General features: G+C 46.6%; 1 protein-coding gene across 5 annotated transcripts in view; it reads right to left on the bottom strand.

The window, feature by feature from the left end:
* Hnf1b (HNF1 homeobox B) overlaps positions 1 to 20,756 on the bottom strand; it is a 59,454-nt gene that overhangs the window by 26,079 nt on the left and 12,619 nt on the right. For all 5 annotated transcript variants that reach the window (XM_042692371.1, XM_042692366.1, XM_042692367.1 and 2 more), the window contains exon 4: positions 19,395 to 19,630. In XM_042692371.1, coding sequence (XP_042548305.1) covers positions 19,395 to 19,630 — 236 coding nt within the window. The remainder of the gene's footprint in view (positions 1 to 19,394; positions 19,631 to 20,756) is intronic.

The following is a 20,756-nucleotide window of genomic DNA, read 5'->3' as shown; positions in this document are numbered from 1 at the left end:
TAACATGCAGCTAACATGCAGCTAACTGTGGGCAGGCCCTGAGATTCTAGGATTCTAGATTCTAGGATCCTACGTTCTGAATGGAGACAGTGGCCAGGGGTTCCTGGCTTAGGCAGAATTATTGATGCATTGCCTCTAAAGCAACTTGACTGGAGGCCTGGCTGCTGCCCAGCTATTCCTTCCTTGTGGAGGATCTGGATTTCACCTTGGTTCTCACCTGACTCTCTGACCAGCTGTTTACCTTCCCAAGATGCCCTGCTCCCGAGCGAGTGGTGATAATGCAAGGGTCAGCTGTGTGCTCACCTCTCAGCCTGTCCCCATCATCGATTTGCTCTCAAACCAAACAGTCTCTGGATTTAGCCTATTTAATTTGGCTGTGGAATAAGGGCCAGCCCTCTGACAATCAAATATGGGTCACTGTGGGGGAGGGGGGGGAAGGCTTCTCCCCTAGCACAGGCTACACAATTATTTATTTAAAAATAATTAACCAAGGATATCCGCAGGAAACAAAAGCCTTCTTCACAAGGGAGCATGGCCGGAGAGAGCCAGAGTCATTGGTTAGAATCCAGGCAGCAGAGCCCAAGGCTCTTCCCCAGTGCAACTTTGTTATGTAAGAAATACAAGGGAAGGGGGGCTTCTGCTAAAGACCAGGATACCTCTGAATCTCCAATTCAGACTTCTGGCTAAGGGATTGCATCCTGGCTGGGAATTGGGAGTTCCTGTTTTGACCACAGCTTTGCCATTCATCTCATCTCCTCACCCTAGGACTGCCCATTATGGGATGGAAACTGTGGTCGGTGCAGACCAGAGAGGTGGGCAGGAGGCAGATCATCATCCTGTCTGCTGGTGTCCCTTAGTGGGAGAGTAGGGAGAGATGTACCCTAAGGAGACATGGATATGGGGATGGAGGGTGCATTGAGAGGTGTCTGGCCGAGGGGGTTAGGGGTGGGGGTGGTGGTGGTACGGGACACAAGGATACATCATAAATAAGTCCTCATGTTAGAAGAAGAGACGTGGTATTTCACAAGTTCAAAAGAATACTTGAAGTGAGGGCCAAAGTGGCGTACAAAATGTGGAAGTTCTAGTGCCAGATGATCTGGGTTTAAATCCTGGCTCCATCACAGAAGAGCTGTATGACCCTGGCGGAGTGTAACTAAGCTTCCTGGACCTCAGTTCTCCGTTTGTTTGCTTGTCTGCCTGCTTGCCTGCCTGTCTATGTCTTTCTCTCTCTCTTGTGTGTGTGTGTGTGTGTGTGTGTGTGTGTTGGTCCTTGAGCTTGAACTCAGGGCCTGGGTGTTGGCCTTGACTTTTTTTTTTTTTTTTTGGCTAAATACTAGTGTTCTACCATTTGAACCATAGCTTCTTGGGGGTTAATTGGAGATAAGAGTCTCATGGACTTAACTTCCAGGGCTGGCTTGGAACTGTGATCCTCAGATCTTAACCTCCTGAGTAGCTTACCACAGGCATGAGCCACAGCACTGGGCTATAGGTTTTTTTGTTTTTTCTTTCAGCTCTAATATACCTACTTCTTAGGTTGCTGGGAAGGAGACTGAATGAGCTCATGGATGTGACAGTAAGTAGGCCATGCTTGTCATGCAACAGATGCTCTAAATGTAACAGCCGTTCCTACTTGGAAAAGAGGAACTGATGCAGCCTGACGTTCCTTTTTGTTTTTGTTTTGTTTTTGTTTTTTGTTGGTCATGGGGCTTGAACTCTGGACCTGGGTGCTGTCCCTGAGCTCTTCAGCTCAAGGTGAATGATCTACCATGTGAGCCACAGGACCACTTCCAGTTTTCTGGTGGTTAACTGGAGTTAAGAGTCTCACAGACTTTCCTGCCCGGGCTGGCTTTGAAGCACGATCCTCAGATCTCAGCCTCCTGAGTAGCTAGGATTACAGGCATGAGCCACTGGCGCCCAGCTGTGGCCTTCTTGTCTAAAACAGAATTACATGTATCACTGCCCTTGGAAACTTCAGATGACGTCTCCCTCGCTGCTTGCTTCCTGGAAAAGCTCCAACACCTGAGACTGGCAGAGGTGGCCTTGGTACCTGACTGCAGTTTGCCTTGCTTCATCTTCCCTCACCGCATGCCATACAGCCTTGCCACAGTGCGGTCCCTCACATGCCTCTGCTATGTGTCTGGCTTCTGCAGCCTTTGCTTATGTTGATCTCTGACTGAAAAGTTCTTCATGCTGTATCTCTTTTTTTTTTTTTTGTCAGTCATAGGGCTTGATTGTCATAGAGACAGCCTGGGTGCTGTCTCTGAGCTCTTCAGCTCAAGGCGAGCGCTCTACCACTTGAGCCACAGGGCCCACTTCCAGCTTTTTCTGTATATGTGGTGCTGAGGAATTGAACTCAGGGCCTTATGTATGTGAGGCAAGCACTCTACCACTGAGCCACATTCCCAGCCCCATGCCATATCTCTTAAGAGGACTAAATGTCATTTCCTCTAAGAATCTTTTTTTTTTTTTTTTTTTTAAATTTAGGGATGGCAGGTTCTCTACTACTTGAGCTACAACCTCAGCTTTTTTCCCCTTTATTTTGCACGTAGAGCCTCCTACTAATTTTGCCCAGGCAGGCCTCAGACTGTGAATCTCCTACTTACGGCTCCCACATGGCTAGGATTACAGATGTGTACCATGACACCCAGCTCATATGTTGAGATAGGGTTTTTGATTTGTTTATGTATTTTGGCCTGGATTGGTCTTAGTCTGCAACTGTCCTGTTTCCACTTTCCAAGCACATAGGATTATAGGTGTGTAATCCCTGTGCTTGGCTCCATGGATAACTCTCCTTGCTTCATCCTTGTAGTTAGCGCCTTTGTCTTTTGTAGTTTACATGCTCTAGGGACTCCTACAGCAAGAGTGGGTCACCCTGTATCCTGATATGTTTACTTCACCTTCTTAAAAGGAAGAGATGGCATTTACTCATTGTCACATCCTCAGTCCAGCAGAGCACCTGGCACTGTGACTATTTGCTGAATGGAGGAATGAGGCTTCAGCTGCTCTGAGTACACATGCCAGAGAACAAGAGGTGTCTCTTCCAGCAGAGGGAGAAAATATAGTCAATTCTGCAGCAGCAATTGTATTGAAAGGTAGATCTGTTCCGATTCCACTGCTATGTTAGGGAATCTTTGAAAGCCAAGTGAATTCCATTTCAGAGAAACATCAGGTGAGTTCTGAAATCAGCATCCAGCTGCAGGAGGTCATGCAGGAATATACTGACTCTGCTGTGCATGCACACAGACAGACCTTAAATATCTGCCAGCCAGGGCTGGGAAGGTGGCTCAGTGGTAGAGCACTTGCCTTGCATGCCTGAGGCCCTGGGTTCAATTCCTCAGCACCACATAAGCAAAAAGAAAAAAGCCGGAAGTGGTGCTGTGGCTCAAGTGGTAGAGTGCTAGCCTTGAGCTGAAGAGCTGAGGGACAGCGCCCAGGCCCAGAGTTCAGGCCCCATGACCGGACCCCCCCCCCCAAAAAAAAAATATCTGCCAGCTACCATGGCATACCCATACCCATCTGGAGTCCTGACATTCCTCTGATCTCAATCATTTGTCTGTCACTTCATGCTAACTTACGGCCTGACACCACCTCTGTAGGCAGATTTCAGGACATTTTCAAGCTCAGGTATCACTTTTACTTTTGGACAGTATTAATATACTTCTTAATCATTTAACTCTTATAAGACCTCTGCTAATGTTTTATTGAATGAAGAAGAAGGAGGAGGAGGAAGAAGAAGAAGATTATGATGATGATGATGATGATGGTTAGTCATGGAGCTTAGACTCGGGGTCTGGGCACTGTCCCTGAGCCTTTTTTGCTGAAGGCTAGTGATCTACCACTCTGAGCTACTTTCAGTTTTCTGGTGGTTTATTAGAGAGTCTCATGGATTTTTCTGCCTGGGCTGGCTTTGAACTGTGATTCTCAGATCTCAGCTTCCTAAATTGCTAGGATTATATGTGTGAGCCACCAATACCTGACTGGATGCTTATCTTTTTTAAATGTGCCACTGGTAAACCTTTTTTTTTTTTTTTTGGTCCGGTAGTGGGGCCTGAACTCTGGGCCTGGGCACTGTCCCTCGGCTCTTCAGCTCAAGGCTAGCGCTCTACCACTTGAGCCACAGCGCCACTTCTGGCTTTTTTCTTTTTGCTTATGTGGTGCTGAGGAATCAAACCCAGGGCCTCAGGCATGCAAGGCAAGCACTCTACCACTGAGCTACCTTCCCAGCCCGCACTGGTAAACTTTTTATGAGTGTCTTCCAATCATCCCTACAAATTCTTTTCCCTCCCTCGCTCCCTCCCTGCCTCCCTCCCTCCCTCCCTCCCTTCCTTCCTTCCTTCCTTCCTTCTTTCCTTCCTCTCTCTCAACTTAGCAAAGGCTAGTGATTTTTAGGATGCCTATATTGGACTATATAGACCTGAACGTGTATGTTGTTGAAAGAGACACAACTGTCTGACAGGAGGACCACAGAGAGGAGCTCAGGGGGTCATTAAGCACAATGCTGGCTCAGAAACACTTCAGAAAGTACTTATGACTTCAACTTGTACTGCCCTGAATAGCCAATCCAGCTTTGCAAACCAGCTAGGAATCTAGTCCTACAATGTGGAAGATCAGTGCATCTCTAGCCTCTAGACAGATATTTTTTGGGTGATGTTTGGATTTAAATTCAGGACCTTGGACTGGCTAGTCAGGCACTTTACCACTTGAGCCACATTTCCTAGTTTTTTTTTTTCCTCTATTTTTCAGATAGGATCTCATCTTTATGCCAGAGATCAGCTTGGAACTGTGATCCTCCTATTTCTCTCTGTGTCTACTGAGTAGTCAGGATTATAGGTGCCCACTATTATACCAGACACTTCTTCCTCTCCCTCTCCCTTTCCTTCTCCCTCTTCATCTTTGTCTCTGCCTGTCCTAACTCTCTGAAGATTGTCCATCAGACAAGATTTGGGTCTTGGTCCTTCTTTCTGTAAAATGGGCACAGGGGCTCCCAAATTTTTTAGATGCTACAATGACAAATGAACAAAAAATACCAGAGAAACACTAGGAGACAAACATGCTGAGAGACAGAACATGAGGTAAACAGAAGAGTAATGTCATCCAGGAAGTCATGTCCAGAATTATTCTTTTCTAGTAAAAGAAGAGAAACTGGGGAGTCTTGGGCAGTGGGGATGGGGGGTAGCTTGTTTCCTATGTGCCTTTTGGCACTGAAACTCAAGGGGTTCCCTCCACTGGGATCTGTGAGCTGCACCCAGCCTGGTGGGATGCCTTCACCCTTGACATTTCAAAGCCAATCTCCCATCCCTGATAATGCAGGAATGTTCCTCTGACTGGTGGACCTCTGCCAGCATGAGTGAGCGTCCCCAGCCACCGGCAGAGTAAACATTACTCAACTGGCCAGGGTTCTGTCACACACATTCTTCCCCTGTGTTCCTAACCTCATGCAGCGCACAGCCCAACCCCTTGAGTCTGGGAACTGGGAATTTCAACTCAGGTAGGAGGGAGCCAGCACTCCAAAGAGGAAGTTCTTTCAAAAAGCAGCAGCCATATCAATAAAGGATGGGTAGAGAGAACGGTTTTCCTAGGAGGCCACAATTGAGCCAGGGATTGAGCCAGTCTTGATGACACAGGATTACACCTTGACACCCCTCCTCTACCCCTCTTCATCTAAGTTTATCTCTCTGTCTCTCTCTGTGTCTCTCTCTCTGTCTCTCTCTCTCTCTCTCTCTCTGAGAGCAGAGAGGCAGAGAAACAAAAATGATTCAGTCTGAGACATTCATTGGGAGTTAAAAGAATGTGAACAATTCCTGGACTTTGGGAACTTCAGAAATGAAAGCAATCAAATGAAAGACCATTGCTGCCTCAGTTTCCTCATTTGTGTGATGCAGGTTATTTATTTATTTATTGGGCTATCAGTTCTTTAGAATATTTCCCTCGAAGGCTAAAGATGGAATGTTTGCAAAGTGTTTAGGGGATTAAAAAATCTGAAAGGCTGGGAGTAAGAAGCTGAGGGAAGATGAAAGCAGTTTAAACACTGGGCTGGTTTCAAGGCTGGATCCTAGAGTGGAAATTGGCTTAGATAGTAGCCCAATTCATAGGAAAGGAGAAACACAGACTGGTCTGCAGGGGGACGGTAAACATTCTTGACTGAAGGAGTAAAAAGTTGAGTGATACTTCAGGGAAGCCCACAAACTGGTTTTCTTATTAAAAAAAAAAAAAACCAAGCAAATGTAATCGAGAGAGAGGGAGAGGGAGAGGGAGGGGGGGAGAGAGAGAGGAGGGGAGGGAGAGAAAGAGGGAGAGGGAGAGGGAAAGGGAGAGGGAAAGGAAGAGGGAGAGGGAAAGGGAGAGAGAGAGAGAGAGAGAGAGAGCGCAATACTAGCCTACCACCAAAAGCATCTTGGTTGAGAACAGGTGCTGGATGTGCATTGAGCTCCTGAAAACATGGTACAAACAGAAGGAAAAGGAACAGACACTAAATGTGAGTCGTTCCCCAGGGTTGACCTGAGGCCAACGAGAACCATACTTGGTCCTTTCCGGAAAGCAGGGTTCTGCTTGCCAAAATCAGGTGTTTGGCAATGAACCCCTGCAGCCTGTTGATCATTGCTACAGTAGAAAGGAGAAAGAACTCAGCCTGTCTTGGCCCTTGAACTTGAGTAACACTCATTCATGTCAGTATTTTATACGGTCTCTTCTCAGGGTGCCTCAAAACCCAGTCTGGAGAGCTCGGGTTCTGAGATGATGAGCTTGTTTAAACTCCCTCTTTCTAGGGTCATTCAGAAAGCTGACTCCATCTCCCTCTTCCCCGTGACCCCTAAGTTGACTTCAGATATGTTAAGCCACTCTCTGGTGACCCAGTAATAGTTTGGGTTTGTTTCTTGGTTGCGTCCTACATGGGAATGGAAGCTCACAAGGGCAGGGCCTGACTGTCTTTTCCATAGTCTCCTCAGTGCCTTGTACAGACCCTGGCCTAGGCCAGATACTCAAATATTTGTTGAATGAGTCAATGAGAATGAATGACCTATGTTTCAACAAGGAGGAGGGCTTCACACTCCCTCTCTCACTATAAAGTCTGTTGATTGGTGGAGAAGTGACTATACATTTGTCCTCCAACTCTCCCAGACTTTTTTCCTTTCTTCTTCCCTCTCTCCACCTCATATTTTCTTCTTTTTTCTTTTTTTGAGATAAGTTCTCACCAATTTTCCCAGACTGGCTTGAATTCATGATCCTTTCGCGCCTTCTTCTCAAGTAGCTGGGATGTGTTGCCATGCCTACCCTTTGATTTTTTTTTTTTTTTTTTGTGGTGAGGGGAAGGAAAACACCTTTTTTTTTTTTTTTTTTTTTTTTAAGGAAGAAGAAGGGTTGGGCTCAGTGAAGGGTTGGCTCAGTGGTAGAGCATTTGCCTTGCATGCCTGAGGCCCTGGGTTCAATTCCTCAGCACCACATAAGCAAAAAGAAAAAAGCTGGAAGTGGCGCTGTGGTTCAAGTGGTAGAGCGCTAGCCTTGAGCTGAAGAGCTGAGGGACAGTGCCCAGGCCCAGAGTTCAGGCCCCACGACTGGACCCCCCCCCCCCCAAAAAAAAAAAAAGATGCAAAAAGATGCAGGAAGAAGAAGGGAGAGAAAGAAAGGAAAGGGGAAGAAAGATTAATGAGAGTTTCATGTCTGAAGGCACAAGCCAGGTACATAGAGGGCTAGGTATGATTCACAAGGCTGCCTTCTGCTCTGAGCTCTTACACAGAGATCTACATGGCACATTCTCTATTCTTGTGGCCTGACTCATTTCCATTCACCCAAGCTGATCATTTGGGGTTTCTGGTAAGAAACCAGATTTATCTTCACCATATTAGAAGCAAGTTTAGGGTCCATTGGGGGTAAAAGAAAAAAGAGTTAATTAATGGAAGTTTACTGTGGCAACATGAGCAACTGAAATGCCTTTTTTCTCCAAAGAAATTAAGATAAAACCAAGAAGGGTTAATGGTAGGCTTGTTAGGCCAAAAGCCTGAGGGGGCAGACAGTGTCCTGGCCCCTGGGGTGTTCTCCGAGAGGCAGTCAGGGATAATGTGGCTGCAACAAAGCCTCTTGGGTTTGGCTGACAAGGAGAATGGTGATGCCCCTAGCAGGTCTGGCCAATGGAAGAAAGGCTATAAAGCCATCAGTAGACTGAGCCACTGGGTTTCCACACAAAGTAAGCTCCTATAAACAGACATCTGCATTGTGACTGAAGGGCTAATAAACTTGCCTTGGAAAGGACAGGGTTTCCACTGGGACCTATTCATAAGCAGTACCCTACTGGGAGGTGGTACCCAGGGACAAGATCCTTTTGAGGCCTGGCAAGAGTCAAAGCTGCCTCATTATGAGAATTTGCCTAGCCATCCCCAGCCTCTTCATCACCGTCACTAGGGAAGCTCCATTACCATCATCATCACCATCATCATCACCATCACCATGACAGATGGCTGTTGATCATCCAACAGGCTCATGGGTACTGACATCACAGAGCTCCAAGTAGGTGTTGTGCATAGAAACTTGGGCAGGTGGATGGGGAATAGCTTCTATTCTGCTGGGAGAACAGAAGCATTAGTTAAATGCTTAGAGAGCATCACCAGAGACCTGGTGGCTATGGGCAGCTGTGCTTCTGTCCTCCAGATGGCCCAGATTAGCAGTGAGTTTGGATCTCTGTTCACTTAGTGGAAACTCAGAAAGAGGAATTCTAGCTCTGTGCCTGCTCAAGGAATACCAATAAGGTATTATATAGATATAAAAGGAACTAAACCAGTAGAAGATGAAACTAGCAAAACTAAAAGTGTAGACTAAACCTAGCTAAGCTAGTAGAAAGAGGGAGAAAGTTCTACTACGCTCTTTGAAAACTTTCGAAGAGTAGTATTTAATGACGTTATTTTGCCAAGTATGTAGTTTAGGTTGGCAGTGTTAATGGAGGTGGAGATAGATGACATTGTTTCTGAAAAAGGGAAGATGTCCTTGAATAATATATCCAGATGTTTTGTAAAATCAAACTGGGTAACTCTAAATTTGAATAATAATCATAAAATAGAATATTTATACATGAAGCATTTGGACAGGAAACTATGACAGATGTCTCCATTCCACATAATTGTGGAATGACTGCCCTGTACCAGGTCTGGACTGGACTGGACAGTGATGGAGAAATCCAACTTGGGCTTCGATGTGGATATATAGCTCAGAATCACACCACTCAGCAGACATACACAGACATACACATTGGCTTTCTCCATGATAGGAATAAGGCCTGCTTATTTTGCTCTATATGAAACAATGCAAGCCCTATATTTCACCTGGCAGCAGGATTTCAGATTACAAAAGAAGCAGCGCTGCTCATTTTCCTTTTCATCTATAAAACACCCAGAGAGGTTGCATGCTGGTGTCTCAAGTCTGTAATCCAAGCTATTAAGGAAGATGAGATCTGAGGATCAGGATCTGAAGCCAGCCTGGGCAGGAATGTCTGTAAGACTCTTCTCTCCAATTAACCCAGCTAAAAGTCAGAAGTGGAGTGGTGGCTCTAAGTAGTAAGGTGCCAGCCTTGAGTGAAAAAGCTAAGAGACAGTACCCCTGCCCTGAGTTCAATCCCAGTACCAGCACACACACACACACACACACACACACACACACACACACACACAAAACCACAGCCCAAATCACCAAAAACAAACCCAGAGATAAATAAAGCACTTACTTTGTGCCCACTGTGAAAACTGATGTTGTACAGACCAAAGATATCTTTGAGAGGGTTTCTGCCCTTGCTGAATAAGGACTCCGTTGGGCTTCATTGCCAACCCAATCTAGAAGGTGCCAATTAGGAAGAGACATCCTGTGGTAGACAGGACCCAAAAGCATGGGTATGTAGGCTGCCACTCAAAGGCCCTGAAAGTGTTAACCTCCAACAGTTATAGGTGTCTCGTTTATACCCCAGTATAAATCTGTTTATTGTGACTGGCCCTACCCAATGTGCTGGTGCTATAAAGCTCTAATGGTCCCTAATAAAGGTGGAAGGCTTCTAACAGCACACAGTTCCTGAAATGGGGACTGGAGTGAGGGAGGGGAAGGAAAGCAGGCAGATGATGAGCTTAACAATAAAATATCACAATGGTAAACCTCCTTCTGCACTTCTAGCCACAGAGTCCTGGGCCCCCTAGATCAGAAGCAACACATACACTCTCCAAGTCATACCCCGTCAGAACTCAAATATCTTCACCCAAGACCTCCATTGCCAGATCCCCAAGAAGTTAAATGGTTCGCCCACTCCTGCTTCTTAGTGGCTCTGGTCTCCTGAATTCTAATCCAGAGCTCTTATCTCCCAGTTGAACCAATCAGAATTACAGTCAATCCATGAGAATGTATGTTCTCTCTACTCTAGTGATGTCTAACACTAGTCGTGTTTCCAACTTCCAGGCCCAAACGGCACCATATTCTGATCATATAGATGTGGATGGGTGCAGAAACCATGCAGATTTTTAACAGGCTCCTCTGATGATTTTTATACATTTTGGGAAGGAGATTCAAGAACCACAGATCTTGCTAATACTTAAGTGTTGGTCATCTGATGTCTCAGATAACAACCAAAGTTCAAAGAAAGGAAAATTCTTCCATGTTGAAATTGCAAAAACACACCATTGTCAAGAACCCACTCTGGGAAATGCAAAGGCTTAGAGAGGCTAAGGACTATACATGAGGTCACGATGCCAAAGTGTAATTTAGGGAGCTATATCTTGCTTCTCAGATGCATATGCCTCAGTCTGGTCCTGAGAAGGGACTTCCTGTGAGCATCTGTAAACTTCCCTTTTGGAATGCCCTTAAATTCTAAAGATCAGCTCTACCATGTTCCTCCAACATGTGAAGTATGAGACCTTATGGACTTTCCTGACAGAGCTGGCTTTGAACCAACATCTTCAGACCTCAGCCTCCTGAGTAACTAGTTTTACAGGAGTGAACACACTAGTGCCCAGCAAAACTTGGCTTTTATGGTTCCCAAAGCCTTTGAAGGACGGAGTCCTCTCAGGTTGGTGATTCCTCTACGGCTGATGAGCACATGTGCTGTGTGCTCTTGCAGCTTCTGCTTGGCCAAAGCAGAGGACAAGGGAAAGCATGCTCACAGAGTAGCAAAGTGTCTTCCAGAAAAATCAGCCCTCAGGGGTTTTGCAGAAGCCTTCAGGGCTCACTGCTGCCATGTCTCAGTCTTTCTTATATCTCCTTTGCCTGGCTCTGAGCATGCTCACACTTAAGTGTGCTCACATTGAAGTCTCACATCAGCCCTTAGGAGACAGGAAGGTCTAAAAACAAAGGGCAGTGGGCTTCTCAGATGCTAACCTCCACCAGCAAAACGCACCCGCCCCCTCTAATTGGCAGGTTCCCAGAGCTAATTGCTAACAAGCAATATACACAAGTGGGGTACTCACACCTTCATTTACTAGCAGGAAAAAAAATGTTCTAGTGGTGGCAGAAATTCACGGTCATCCTATGAACCTGACCTTTTTCTCCATGGTCATGAGCATCCGCTCCCAACACCAATCCTTCCAGGACACTTCTCAGCTTCCTCTTACTGTTTGTGTATTTGTGCCTAATGCTTTATGACACTGGCTAAGCCTTGTGGGTGTCACAGAGCAGGCCCAGGAAACATGCCCAATATATGACAAGAAGCCAGCCTAATATATGACAAGAAGCCAGCCTGAGTCTGCCACACCTGCGGAGAAATGCCCCCTAGTTGAAAATACTCAAATTCTATAAACATCAAGATTGAATAAAACCTCCAAGTGGGACATGGAAAGGGGAAATGAAACCTCAAATGACAACAACAAACAAGAAGCTTCTTCAAGGAATGAGACTAGCTATCATTGGCAAGAGTCTTCTATATACCTTATACCATCATCTATATCCTATTTAATCTCTCTATTCATCTGCATGAATGGGTATCTTCATCAGACACACTAACAGACAGGCTTGGAGATCCCAGAAACTTTCCCAGGGTCATACATCAATAAGTGGCCAAGGGGAGGTTGGAATTCAGGACCATCTCTGCAGCCCAAGATTTTGTGACATTACCCATTGGATTGTTAAGAGCTTGTTGGGGTTGGTGATGGGAAGCAAAAGCAGGCTGAGTGGTGGGGAAATGAGATGCCAATTGAGTAGCACCAAGATGACTGTTACGCCAGGTAAGTTTCCTGAATCATCCTCTTCAACAACATCAACCGGCAGATATTTGGGCCTCATCCTCCAGCCACACAATCAGAATCTGCATCCAAACACAAACCTGAGGCAGTGGCTTCCACAGGGAGAAGCCTTATAGTTAAGTTCTCAAATTCAGCTGCATAATAAGCTCACTTGGATAATTTTGGATCATTTGGATAAGGTCTGTCAGATCCTCAGAAATACTAATTTAATAGGGCTGGGCTTTAGCATGAGTTCCAGGATGATCAGAAACAGGACTCCCTGGGCCATTATAAAGAGGGGCAAAGCTAAAGGGCTGTTGTCCAGGGAAAGGGGGAGGTTTCAGCCAACTGAAGTCTGCTGGCTCAAACAACTTGTTTGTATATGAAGTATTGAGCTGAGTCTCTTTTTTTTTTTTTTTTTTTGTCAGTTGTGGGGCTTGAACTCTGGGCCTGGGTGCTGTCTGTCCCTCAGCTCTTCAGCTCAAGGCAAGTGAGCCACAGCGCCACTTCTGGCTTTTTCTGCTTATGTGGTGCTGAGGAATCAAACCCAGGGCCTCATCCATGCAAGACAAGCCCTCTACCACTGAGCCACCTTCCCAGCCCTCTTTTACATTTTTAAATGACTAAAATATTTTAAAAACCACACTGTGAAAAATTAAACATTAATGAGAAATTCAAATTTCCTATCCGCAGAGTAGTCTTGAAAGCCAACCATGCTGTTCATTTATGTACAGCTTATGACTGTTTTTGTGTTCCAGAGGCCTAGTTGAGTGGCCAGGACTGGGTTTATATGGCCTGAAATGTCTAAAATACTTAGTTTATAGATCTTTACAGGAAAAAATTGGCTGATCCCTGAAATATTTAGTATCTGACCTTTATAGAAAAGATATACTGATCCCTATTTCAGGGTACTTGTGGACAGCCAGAATGATAACCAAGATGAATGCTTCATTTGATTGTATTTTATTAGGGGGAGGTAGGTGTGTGTGTGTGTGTGTGTGTGTGTGTGTGTGTGTGTGTGTGTGTGTGTGTGTGTGTGTGTGTGTGTGTGTGTGTGTGTGATGTGTTTCCTGCTTTCTTTCTCATGTGAGTTTTACTTCCCCTTGAAAAGTGGGTTGAGGCATAAAGCCAGATCTTGTGCCTTCCATGAAGCAGGTAGCTTCAAAGGCCTTTGCATCTCTCTCTCTCCTCTCTCCCTCTCACCCCCACCTCCAGTGCTTAATTCTCTCCAAGTTTCTGCCATTTCCCATCAAAACCTTAGCAAACAGATTCCAAGAGCACTTCATAAGCTACAGGCTGGAGCTCATTGCTCACAGGTAGCTTTCTTCCTCCTCAGAGAACTGGAGGTGGCAAGGAGTCCTTGAACCCTCTAGGATCCTTCAGGGGGACTAGGCATGCCCAGTAGGACTGCCTTCTGGGATAGGAGTCTAGTATCTACTGACCAGGCCCCTTTGTGCTGAGGTAGGAGCCCCACCAGCTTGGTTTCTTTGTATGCAGACCAGGGCTAGTCCCATATCAGGGGGAGGCTGACAGCAGAATGCCTTGAAGGCTGGGATTCTTAATCTCATTAATATCCTGATTGTTTTCTCCAATCTAGTGGGGTGGTACCTGTAAGATAAAATCCTTTAAATTCAAGAGATAAAATAGTAGTCAGATAAAGTCTCAAAGAAGGAGAACCTGGGAGCAGTGTCCACTCCAGCCCCAAATTAGGATGAAAGTATTTCCTACCCGAGCTGAAGTCCCCAGGCAGGATTCATCTCTCTTCCAAACTGAGATGACCCGATACTTAGGGAAAATGATGCTCGTTGACTCTAGGGATCCTTGCTGCTGAGATGAATATTTTTACAACTACCCTCATAAACCCCCTCTCCTCCCTGTCCAGGGCAGGGGCGGGGCTCCCAGAGGTGAGCCTGAGGTGCCTGCAATGTCTCAGAAGTCCCATTAAGTTGTTAAGGCTTTTAGTGCCCCCAGACAGGGCCCAATGCAAGGGCAGTTCAAATCCCAACACAGATGAGGATGAGGTTGTGGAAGTGGGGGCTTTGATTTCTTCCCACAGAGTCCACCTTGGTCAGGGGCAAGGGTTGGGGAGGAAATGGTAAACTAACCAGACTGCAAAAATCCCCAACCTGACCCCAGCTCTTTGGTTATATTGTCACAAAACCTCTCTCCTTCAGAAGGGAACAGCAGGAGTGTGGGAGAAAGGAGTAAAATAAGCTGTGTGTGTGTGTGTGTGTGTGTGTGTAACAGCTCAATGTCTATCCCTACTATTTACTAACTCTATAAACTTGGGCAATTTACCTACATTCTCCTGTGATCATATAAAACATTTATCGAAATGAGCTCCAGGAAATGGAAACAAGAGGCTCTTTCTTTGTTGTTGTTGCTATTTTCTTTTCTTTTTGTCTTTGTCTTGTTTGTTTGTGTATCTGTCTTTGGGAGGGCAAGGAGGGCACAGAAATGGAGGGACAAAGGATGAACAAATGCAGCAGTGGTACTCACTAGACACTACATTGAAAACGAACTAGACAACTTGTGGGCAGGGACGGGAGGGAAAAACTGGGGAGAGCGTGAAGTAAGGCGTGACATTGTCCAAAAAGAAATGTATGTACTCCATTACCTGAGTATGTAACTGTAACCCCTCTGTACATTCCTTTTATAATAATTTAAAAAAGTAAAGCCACCTACATTCTGAAATATCTTATTTTCCTTGATTATAAATCCAGAAAGCCAATACAGATGACATCTACCCTCCAAGCTCACTGGGAAGGTTCAATGAGATGATGCATAGAGCTGCTCACCCCAGGGCTAGGCACCCAGGAAGCGCTCAGTCAATGATGGCTGTTCTAGTTCTCCACTGAGTACCTTTGAGGTTTCCTTGGGTCCTGCATATTTCTGTGTCAGGGAGAAAAGCATCCTCGCAGGTACCCTGGCAAAGAATCGACTTTGCTTAAGACAGACCTAAAGTTATATACCTGCAGGTAACTGGGGAGTAGGCAGCAGGGGTGTTAAAGAAAAGCGGGAAGCCAAATTCTCTTTTCCATTTCTGATCCCAAGTCAGGACAGCCAAGTCTGGTGGAAGAGGTACAAAGAGAGGTTCGCCAGAAAGGGAGGAAAAGCAACCACAGAAATAATGTTTCTTAGAAAGGTATGTTCTTTTTCACTGTGCCTCACTTTCCAGGAAAATGAGTCCCCACTTCCTCCCCAAAAGGTGAGGGATAAGATGTGTGGGACAGTGAAGATTGATGGAGGCCTTTTGTACTCCCCTTGCCTCCTTGGGGCCGTGGCTAGGTTGACATAGCTGCGGACTAGAGCTAAGTGTACAGTGAGCAAGGCCACTGGGATCCAGGCAGCAAATGGTACCACAGGCTGTGCCAAGACTAGGCCAGCTCCCATCTCACAGCCAACTTCCTCCTTGAGCCAATCAATACAAGCACCAGTCTCCAATCAGTCCTTTTTCTTGCCGCAGCCCTGCCCTCTGACCTTTTGGGGGCCTTTCTCTTGATTCAGCTCCAGAATGGAGGTAGAGGCCATCACTCCGGGCTTGCTCAATGGACTCAGAATGGGCTGTCATGGGCCCTATAACCAGGGATGACTCCTGCTGGAATGGGGAGGGGGGAATAGATAAAGGCCTTCCAGGCTGAAGATAAATGGCTGCCTGCAGCCTGCTACAGTAACTTCGGGCCCCCAAGAAGAGCAGACAAAGGGTGCCCCTGTGACTCTCACTGGAAAGATGAAGGCCTATCAGCGGCAGCCAGGCTGGTTCAAAGCCCCAACTTAATTGTCAATTAAGCATGCATAAGGGAGACAAAGCCATGACAACCCCTGGCTGCATGCTGGTGTGTGATTGTAAAGCTGAGGAGGGGCTCGGCTGAAAACAGCTGATTCTGCTGACAATGTGTTTGTAGGGCATCTTGTAACCAATCGGCTGCTGACAGAGGCAAAGTGTCCCTCCCGTCCCCTCCCATTGTGCTGGACATTCCAGGCCTAGGGTCACACTGTGGTCATCGTGGGCAAGTGGGCCACAAAGTGTGGCTGGGAGGGAGGGGACTTGGAGAGAATGCTCAGCCTCTCCAGGAAGTGGGTTTTAGGGGAAGATTCTTCTCACAGGTATGGCCAGCCCTCTTGGGTCACACACCAGAGTTTGGAAAGAAGAGAGGGTGGAGAATTGGGTGTCTCCCAACTCCCAGCCTAAGACATTACTAGTGCTGACTCTGGGTGTTGGTTTTCTCTTAGCAAAACAGAGGTCTTTTTGTGTTCTACCGTCACTTATGTTTTTGGGCATAGACAGAAACCGTGCCTGGACCAGAGGGCACCATGATGAAAAAGGACACTGTGATGGCCTGCATGCCAAAGCCTGCCTGAGTCCTGGTCTCCAGCTTGCTATTTGCCTAGCCTTGGGGACATGGCTTAGGAGCACTGTCCTAGCTCAAGGGATGCCATCCTCCAACCTGGAAACAAGGACTTGAGGCTCAACCCCAGCATCCTAGGCAACAACCCTGAGGCCACTTCTGCTTCCAGTCCCAGAGCGAGGATATCCCACAGCTTCTTAGGAATAACCCCCAGTATGTGAATAAAATTCAAAAGAAGATGGATTTCTACCGCCTGCCATTCTTTCCCCTGCCACCTGTTTAGCATTCCATAACACTAAGAATAATGATGATGATGATGATCATGATGATCATGATGATGATCATGATGATATTAATTATGTGGCTTGTTGGGAAAGATGGTGGTCATTCATTCACCCAATAAGGTAGGTCCTGTTTTTCTCTTTTATAGTCAGGAAACAGCCATTTTTAACACCTGGCTGGATAAAGCACTCAAAACTAGACTCAGAAAACCCAGTCCCTGGGCTTGTCTTTTGTGAAAAGTTAGCTAGAGAGAAGGCAGCCACTGAAAATATCTGCCGTGACCCATACTTCTTCAGATTTTCTTTCTTGCCCCCATAAGAGCCCCCAAGGATAACTGTAGTCCTAGTTCTGACATGATAAAATAAAACTCCAAGAGGACAGAGCCATGTGTCCCTAGAATTTCTTGTTCCACATTGGGGCCTGAACTCAGAGCGTTGCTCATGCTAAAGAAGCTCTCTACCACTCAGATGAATGCCCCAGCCTGACCTTAGTGTATTGCCAGGACTTGGTTAGCACTCAGAGCATTGATTCTATTGCAGGAAAGTCTGGTACCCAGCAATCAACAGACCTGACATCTAGTCCTTGTTTATGATCATCACTCTGCATAGCTTTGTCAACTCACTGCCTCTTTCTAGGCCTTAGCTTCTTTCTTTGAAGCTTTAAAAATCATTCCATGATTTTTATAAAGGTTCAGACTTTTGGGCTACCCCAGAGGACCCATTTCCATTGGGGTGCCCTTCTCAGCTTCCTACCTGAGGGGAGTATGTGGTGGTGGGGTGGGGGCAGATATCCAGTCTCTCTACTGCCCCTCTGGGAGGTTTCTAATATCTGCTCTGTCCCTAACATTCTAGCTTTTCCTTAGTATCTCTAGTTAGGATACAGAAAGCCTAAACTAACCACTGACCCTGCAGTGACCTGGGCACAACCCCAGCTTGTCAGAAAGCTGCTGGGCTTTTGTTTGGCTTACAGGCTCCCTGACTTTGGTGTGGAGATCACAGGTCTCAGCACAATGGCCATTGTCTTTCCAACAATATCCCTTGCCCCAGCCACACCCCTTTCCCCTGGCTCCCAAATTCAACTCAGGAGATCACCACTGTGGGCAAGTACTCCAGCCTGGTTAGATGTGGGCCACACACCAGCATCTACTACCCTCAAAACTCTGTTTCGAATTGCCATAAAGGATCTAGATTATTCTGCTATTCAGCCAGCATTTGCCTGGGGGGTATCTTTTTCTTTCAAGAACAGTCTAAATGTTCATCCCTTGGGGATGAACCTTTCCTTTCTGTGGGAGCAGGACCTAGGAAAAACCTTAGCTCAGGTCCATGTTTCATTCTAGTACTGTTAGACCATGGGAGGGGCTATATTATAGGCATGGAAGGCTCAGGGAAAATGCCTATCCATTGCCCAGCTGATGGCTCTGAGTGTGTCTCGATGACACAGATCATCCCAATATTTGGATCAGTTCCTGGGCCTTTCCCATCAGAAACACTCTGCCAGTGAGGGGATGAACAGGTTTTAGAATCACTCCAGAGTTACAGGATGGTTGCTGACTTTTACTTTGCAAGCCTTAAGCTAGAGTAAGAGGCTGGACTATGTTTTGCCTGCACGAGCACCAGACAACCATAACCCTATCAATTGTAAGAAGGCAGATTTCCTGGAAGAAACCAAGACCCAGGACAAGTACCTGAACTCAGCCAGTAGCTACAGAATGTTCAGTGTATTGGGGTGCTTTTCCACAAGAAAAATGTAGGTTGCCATCCTAATAAACCCAACCCCGTAGGTATCAGGGAGTCCTGTCTGGGCCCAAGCCAGAGCTGGGCACAGAGTAAAAACTTTATCAATCATTGCAAAGCTTGACCAGACCTTATCCTACAGATAGTAGGATACAGAGCAGCGCTTCTCTAAAGGCCATAGGATTCCGCTGGCATCAGAGAAAAATGCTGGTTTGACCAAGGATGGCAGAGAGTGGCCAGGATGCCATTCCCCATCACCACAACCCTTAGGTTTGCAGTTCAGACCTCACCATGCCAACAAGGCAATGCTAGGCAAAACCCTAACTGGCTGACTCAGCAGCCACATAGGGAGAAGAACAGGCCAGAGAACAGGGACAAAAGGTTTCCTGGGGACCAGGCTCTCCCTTATACCACAAAAAGTTGGAAGAATCCCGACCCAAGCCATATACTTGTTCATGAGAAAATTCTGGCAATGAGAAGAGACCAGTTCAAGGGCCATCCCAGAGCATTTACTCCTCTGAAATAATATTGAATCAAATCAGACAGGTAGGAAGGAACAGGATGATGATTTTTTTGGTGGGGGGGTCAGTAGTGGTGCTTGAATTTAGGGCTTGGGTGTTACCCCTGAGCTTTTTCTTTTCAAGGCTAGGGCTCTACCACTTTGAGCCACAGCTCGACTTCTGGTTTTCTGGTGGTTCATTGGAAATAGGAGTCTCACAAACTTTACTGCCTGGGCTGGCTTTGAACTGTGATCCTCCAGATCTGAGTCTCCTGAGCAGCTAGGATTATAGATGTGAGTCACTAGCGCCTGGCCAGGATACTTTTAGAGGCAGTGAGGCCCAGATCCTGCTTACCTGATAGCTTGTTTGGAGGAGAGGTGCTGGGCTGGTGGTGGGGGGAGCCATGGCTGAGCAGGGGGTTCAGGTTATGCGTCTGGTTGGAGCTGTAGGCATCCATGGCTAGCTTTTGCCGGAATGCCTCTTCCTTTCTGCGGTTGGCAAACCAGTTGTAGACACGGACTTCAGTGACTAAGTTGGAGCCCAGGCCGTGGGCTTTGGAGGGAGAGACACCTCGTTGCAAACATTCTGCCCTGGAATGGACAGAGGGTGATGGTCAATGAGGATGGCTGGGGAGTTGGTGCTTGGCCTCAAATACACGTTCACAGAGGCCTTGGTTAGGAGTATATAGAAGTGGAGGGGCAATTGGGGGCTGGGGAAAAGCCTCAGCCTGACCTAATGAGGATGACCAGAGCAGAGACCTATAGCACAAGCCCAGAGCATGATATGCTGCCCTGGATGGAAGAGCAAAAGTCTCTAGTGTGGCTCTGATCAGAGGAGAGCAAGCAGAGACAAGACAGTTTCAAGACAAGGCCCAGACAGGGCTCTCTGACACCTCCTTAGTTTTCCATTCTTCCTACCACACAAAAGGCAAAGTCCTTCGTTAGCTATCTTACAGAGTCCCTTCCAAGCCCTATGAGAGGACTTCTGAGCTTCTGGAGTTTAGAAACCCCCAAGAATGCCAGGGAAGGCAGATTCTTATTCATAGCCAGAGCTCCCTCAAAGGGCAGGCTGTGTGGATATAAAGGAGGCAGCTGGAAATAGTGGCTCCTCTTTTATTAGTGCTGAAGAAACCCCATACCCAGGTATGAACTGTGTTTGTAGATGGCACTAAATGGTGTATGTGTGTGTGTGTGTGTGTGTGTGTGTGTGAGAGAGAGAGAGAGAGAGAGAAAGAGAGAGAGAGAGAGAGAGAGAGAGAGCCTGATTATCCTCATCCACATGGGGCAGGACAGCCTGAGGATTCTGTGACATATGTAGGCTGACTGTTCTGCCTCCTGCTTCCTAGTCTGGCTTCCTTGGTTGTGTCCTTCCACTGTCCAAACTGGGCCAGGCAAGAGACAGAGAAAGAGGCCACAGGCCTTGACCAGAGCAAGGAATTGGTTTGTTTTGTTTTGTTGTTTTTGGGGGGGTTGGTCATGGGGCTTCAACTCTGGCTGGGCCTGGGCACTGTCCCTCAGCTCTTCAGTTCAAGGCAAGTGCTCTACCACTTGAGCTACAGCGCCACTTCCTGTTTTCTGGTGGTTTATTGGAGGTAAAAGTCTCATGGATTTTCTTGCCCAGGCTGGCTTTGAACCACGATCCTCAGATCTCAGCCTCCTGAGTAGCTAGTATTACAGGCTTGAGCCGCCAGCGCCCGGCTTGTTTTGTTTTTAAATC

Source organism: Dipodomys spectabilis, unplaced genomic scaffold (assembly GCF_019054845.1).
Source record: "Dipodomys spectabilis isolate Male_0828 unplaced genomic scaffold, ASM1905484v1 ptg000004l, whole genome shotgun sequence".
NCBI lineage: Eukaryota > Metazoa > Chordata > Mammalia > Rodentia > Heteromyidae > Dipodomys > Dipodomys spectabilis.
The sequence above is the reverse complement of the archived record's forward strand: the minus strand, read 5'-3'. Positions and strand labels throughout refer to the sequence as shown.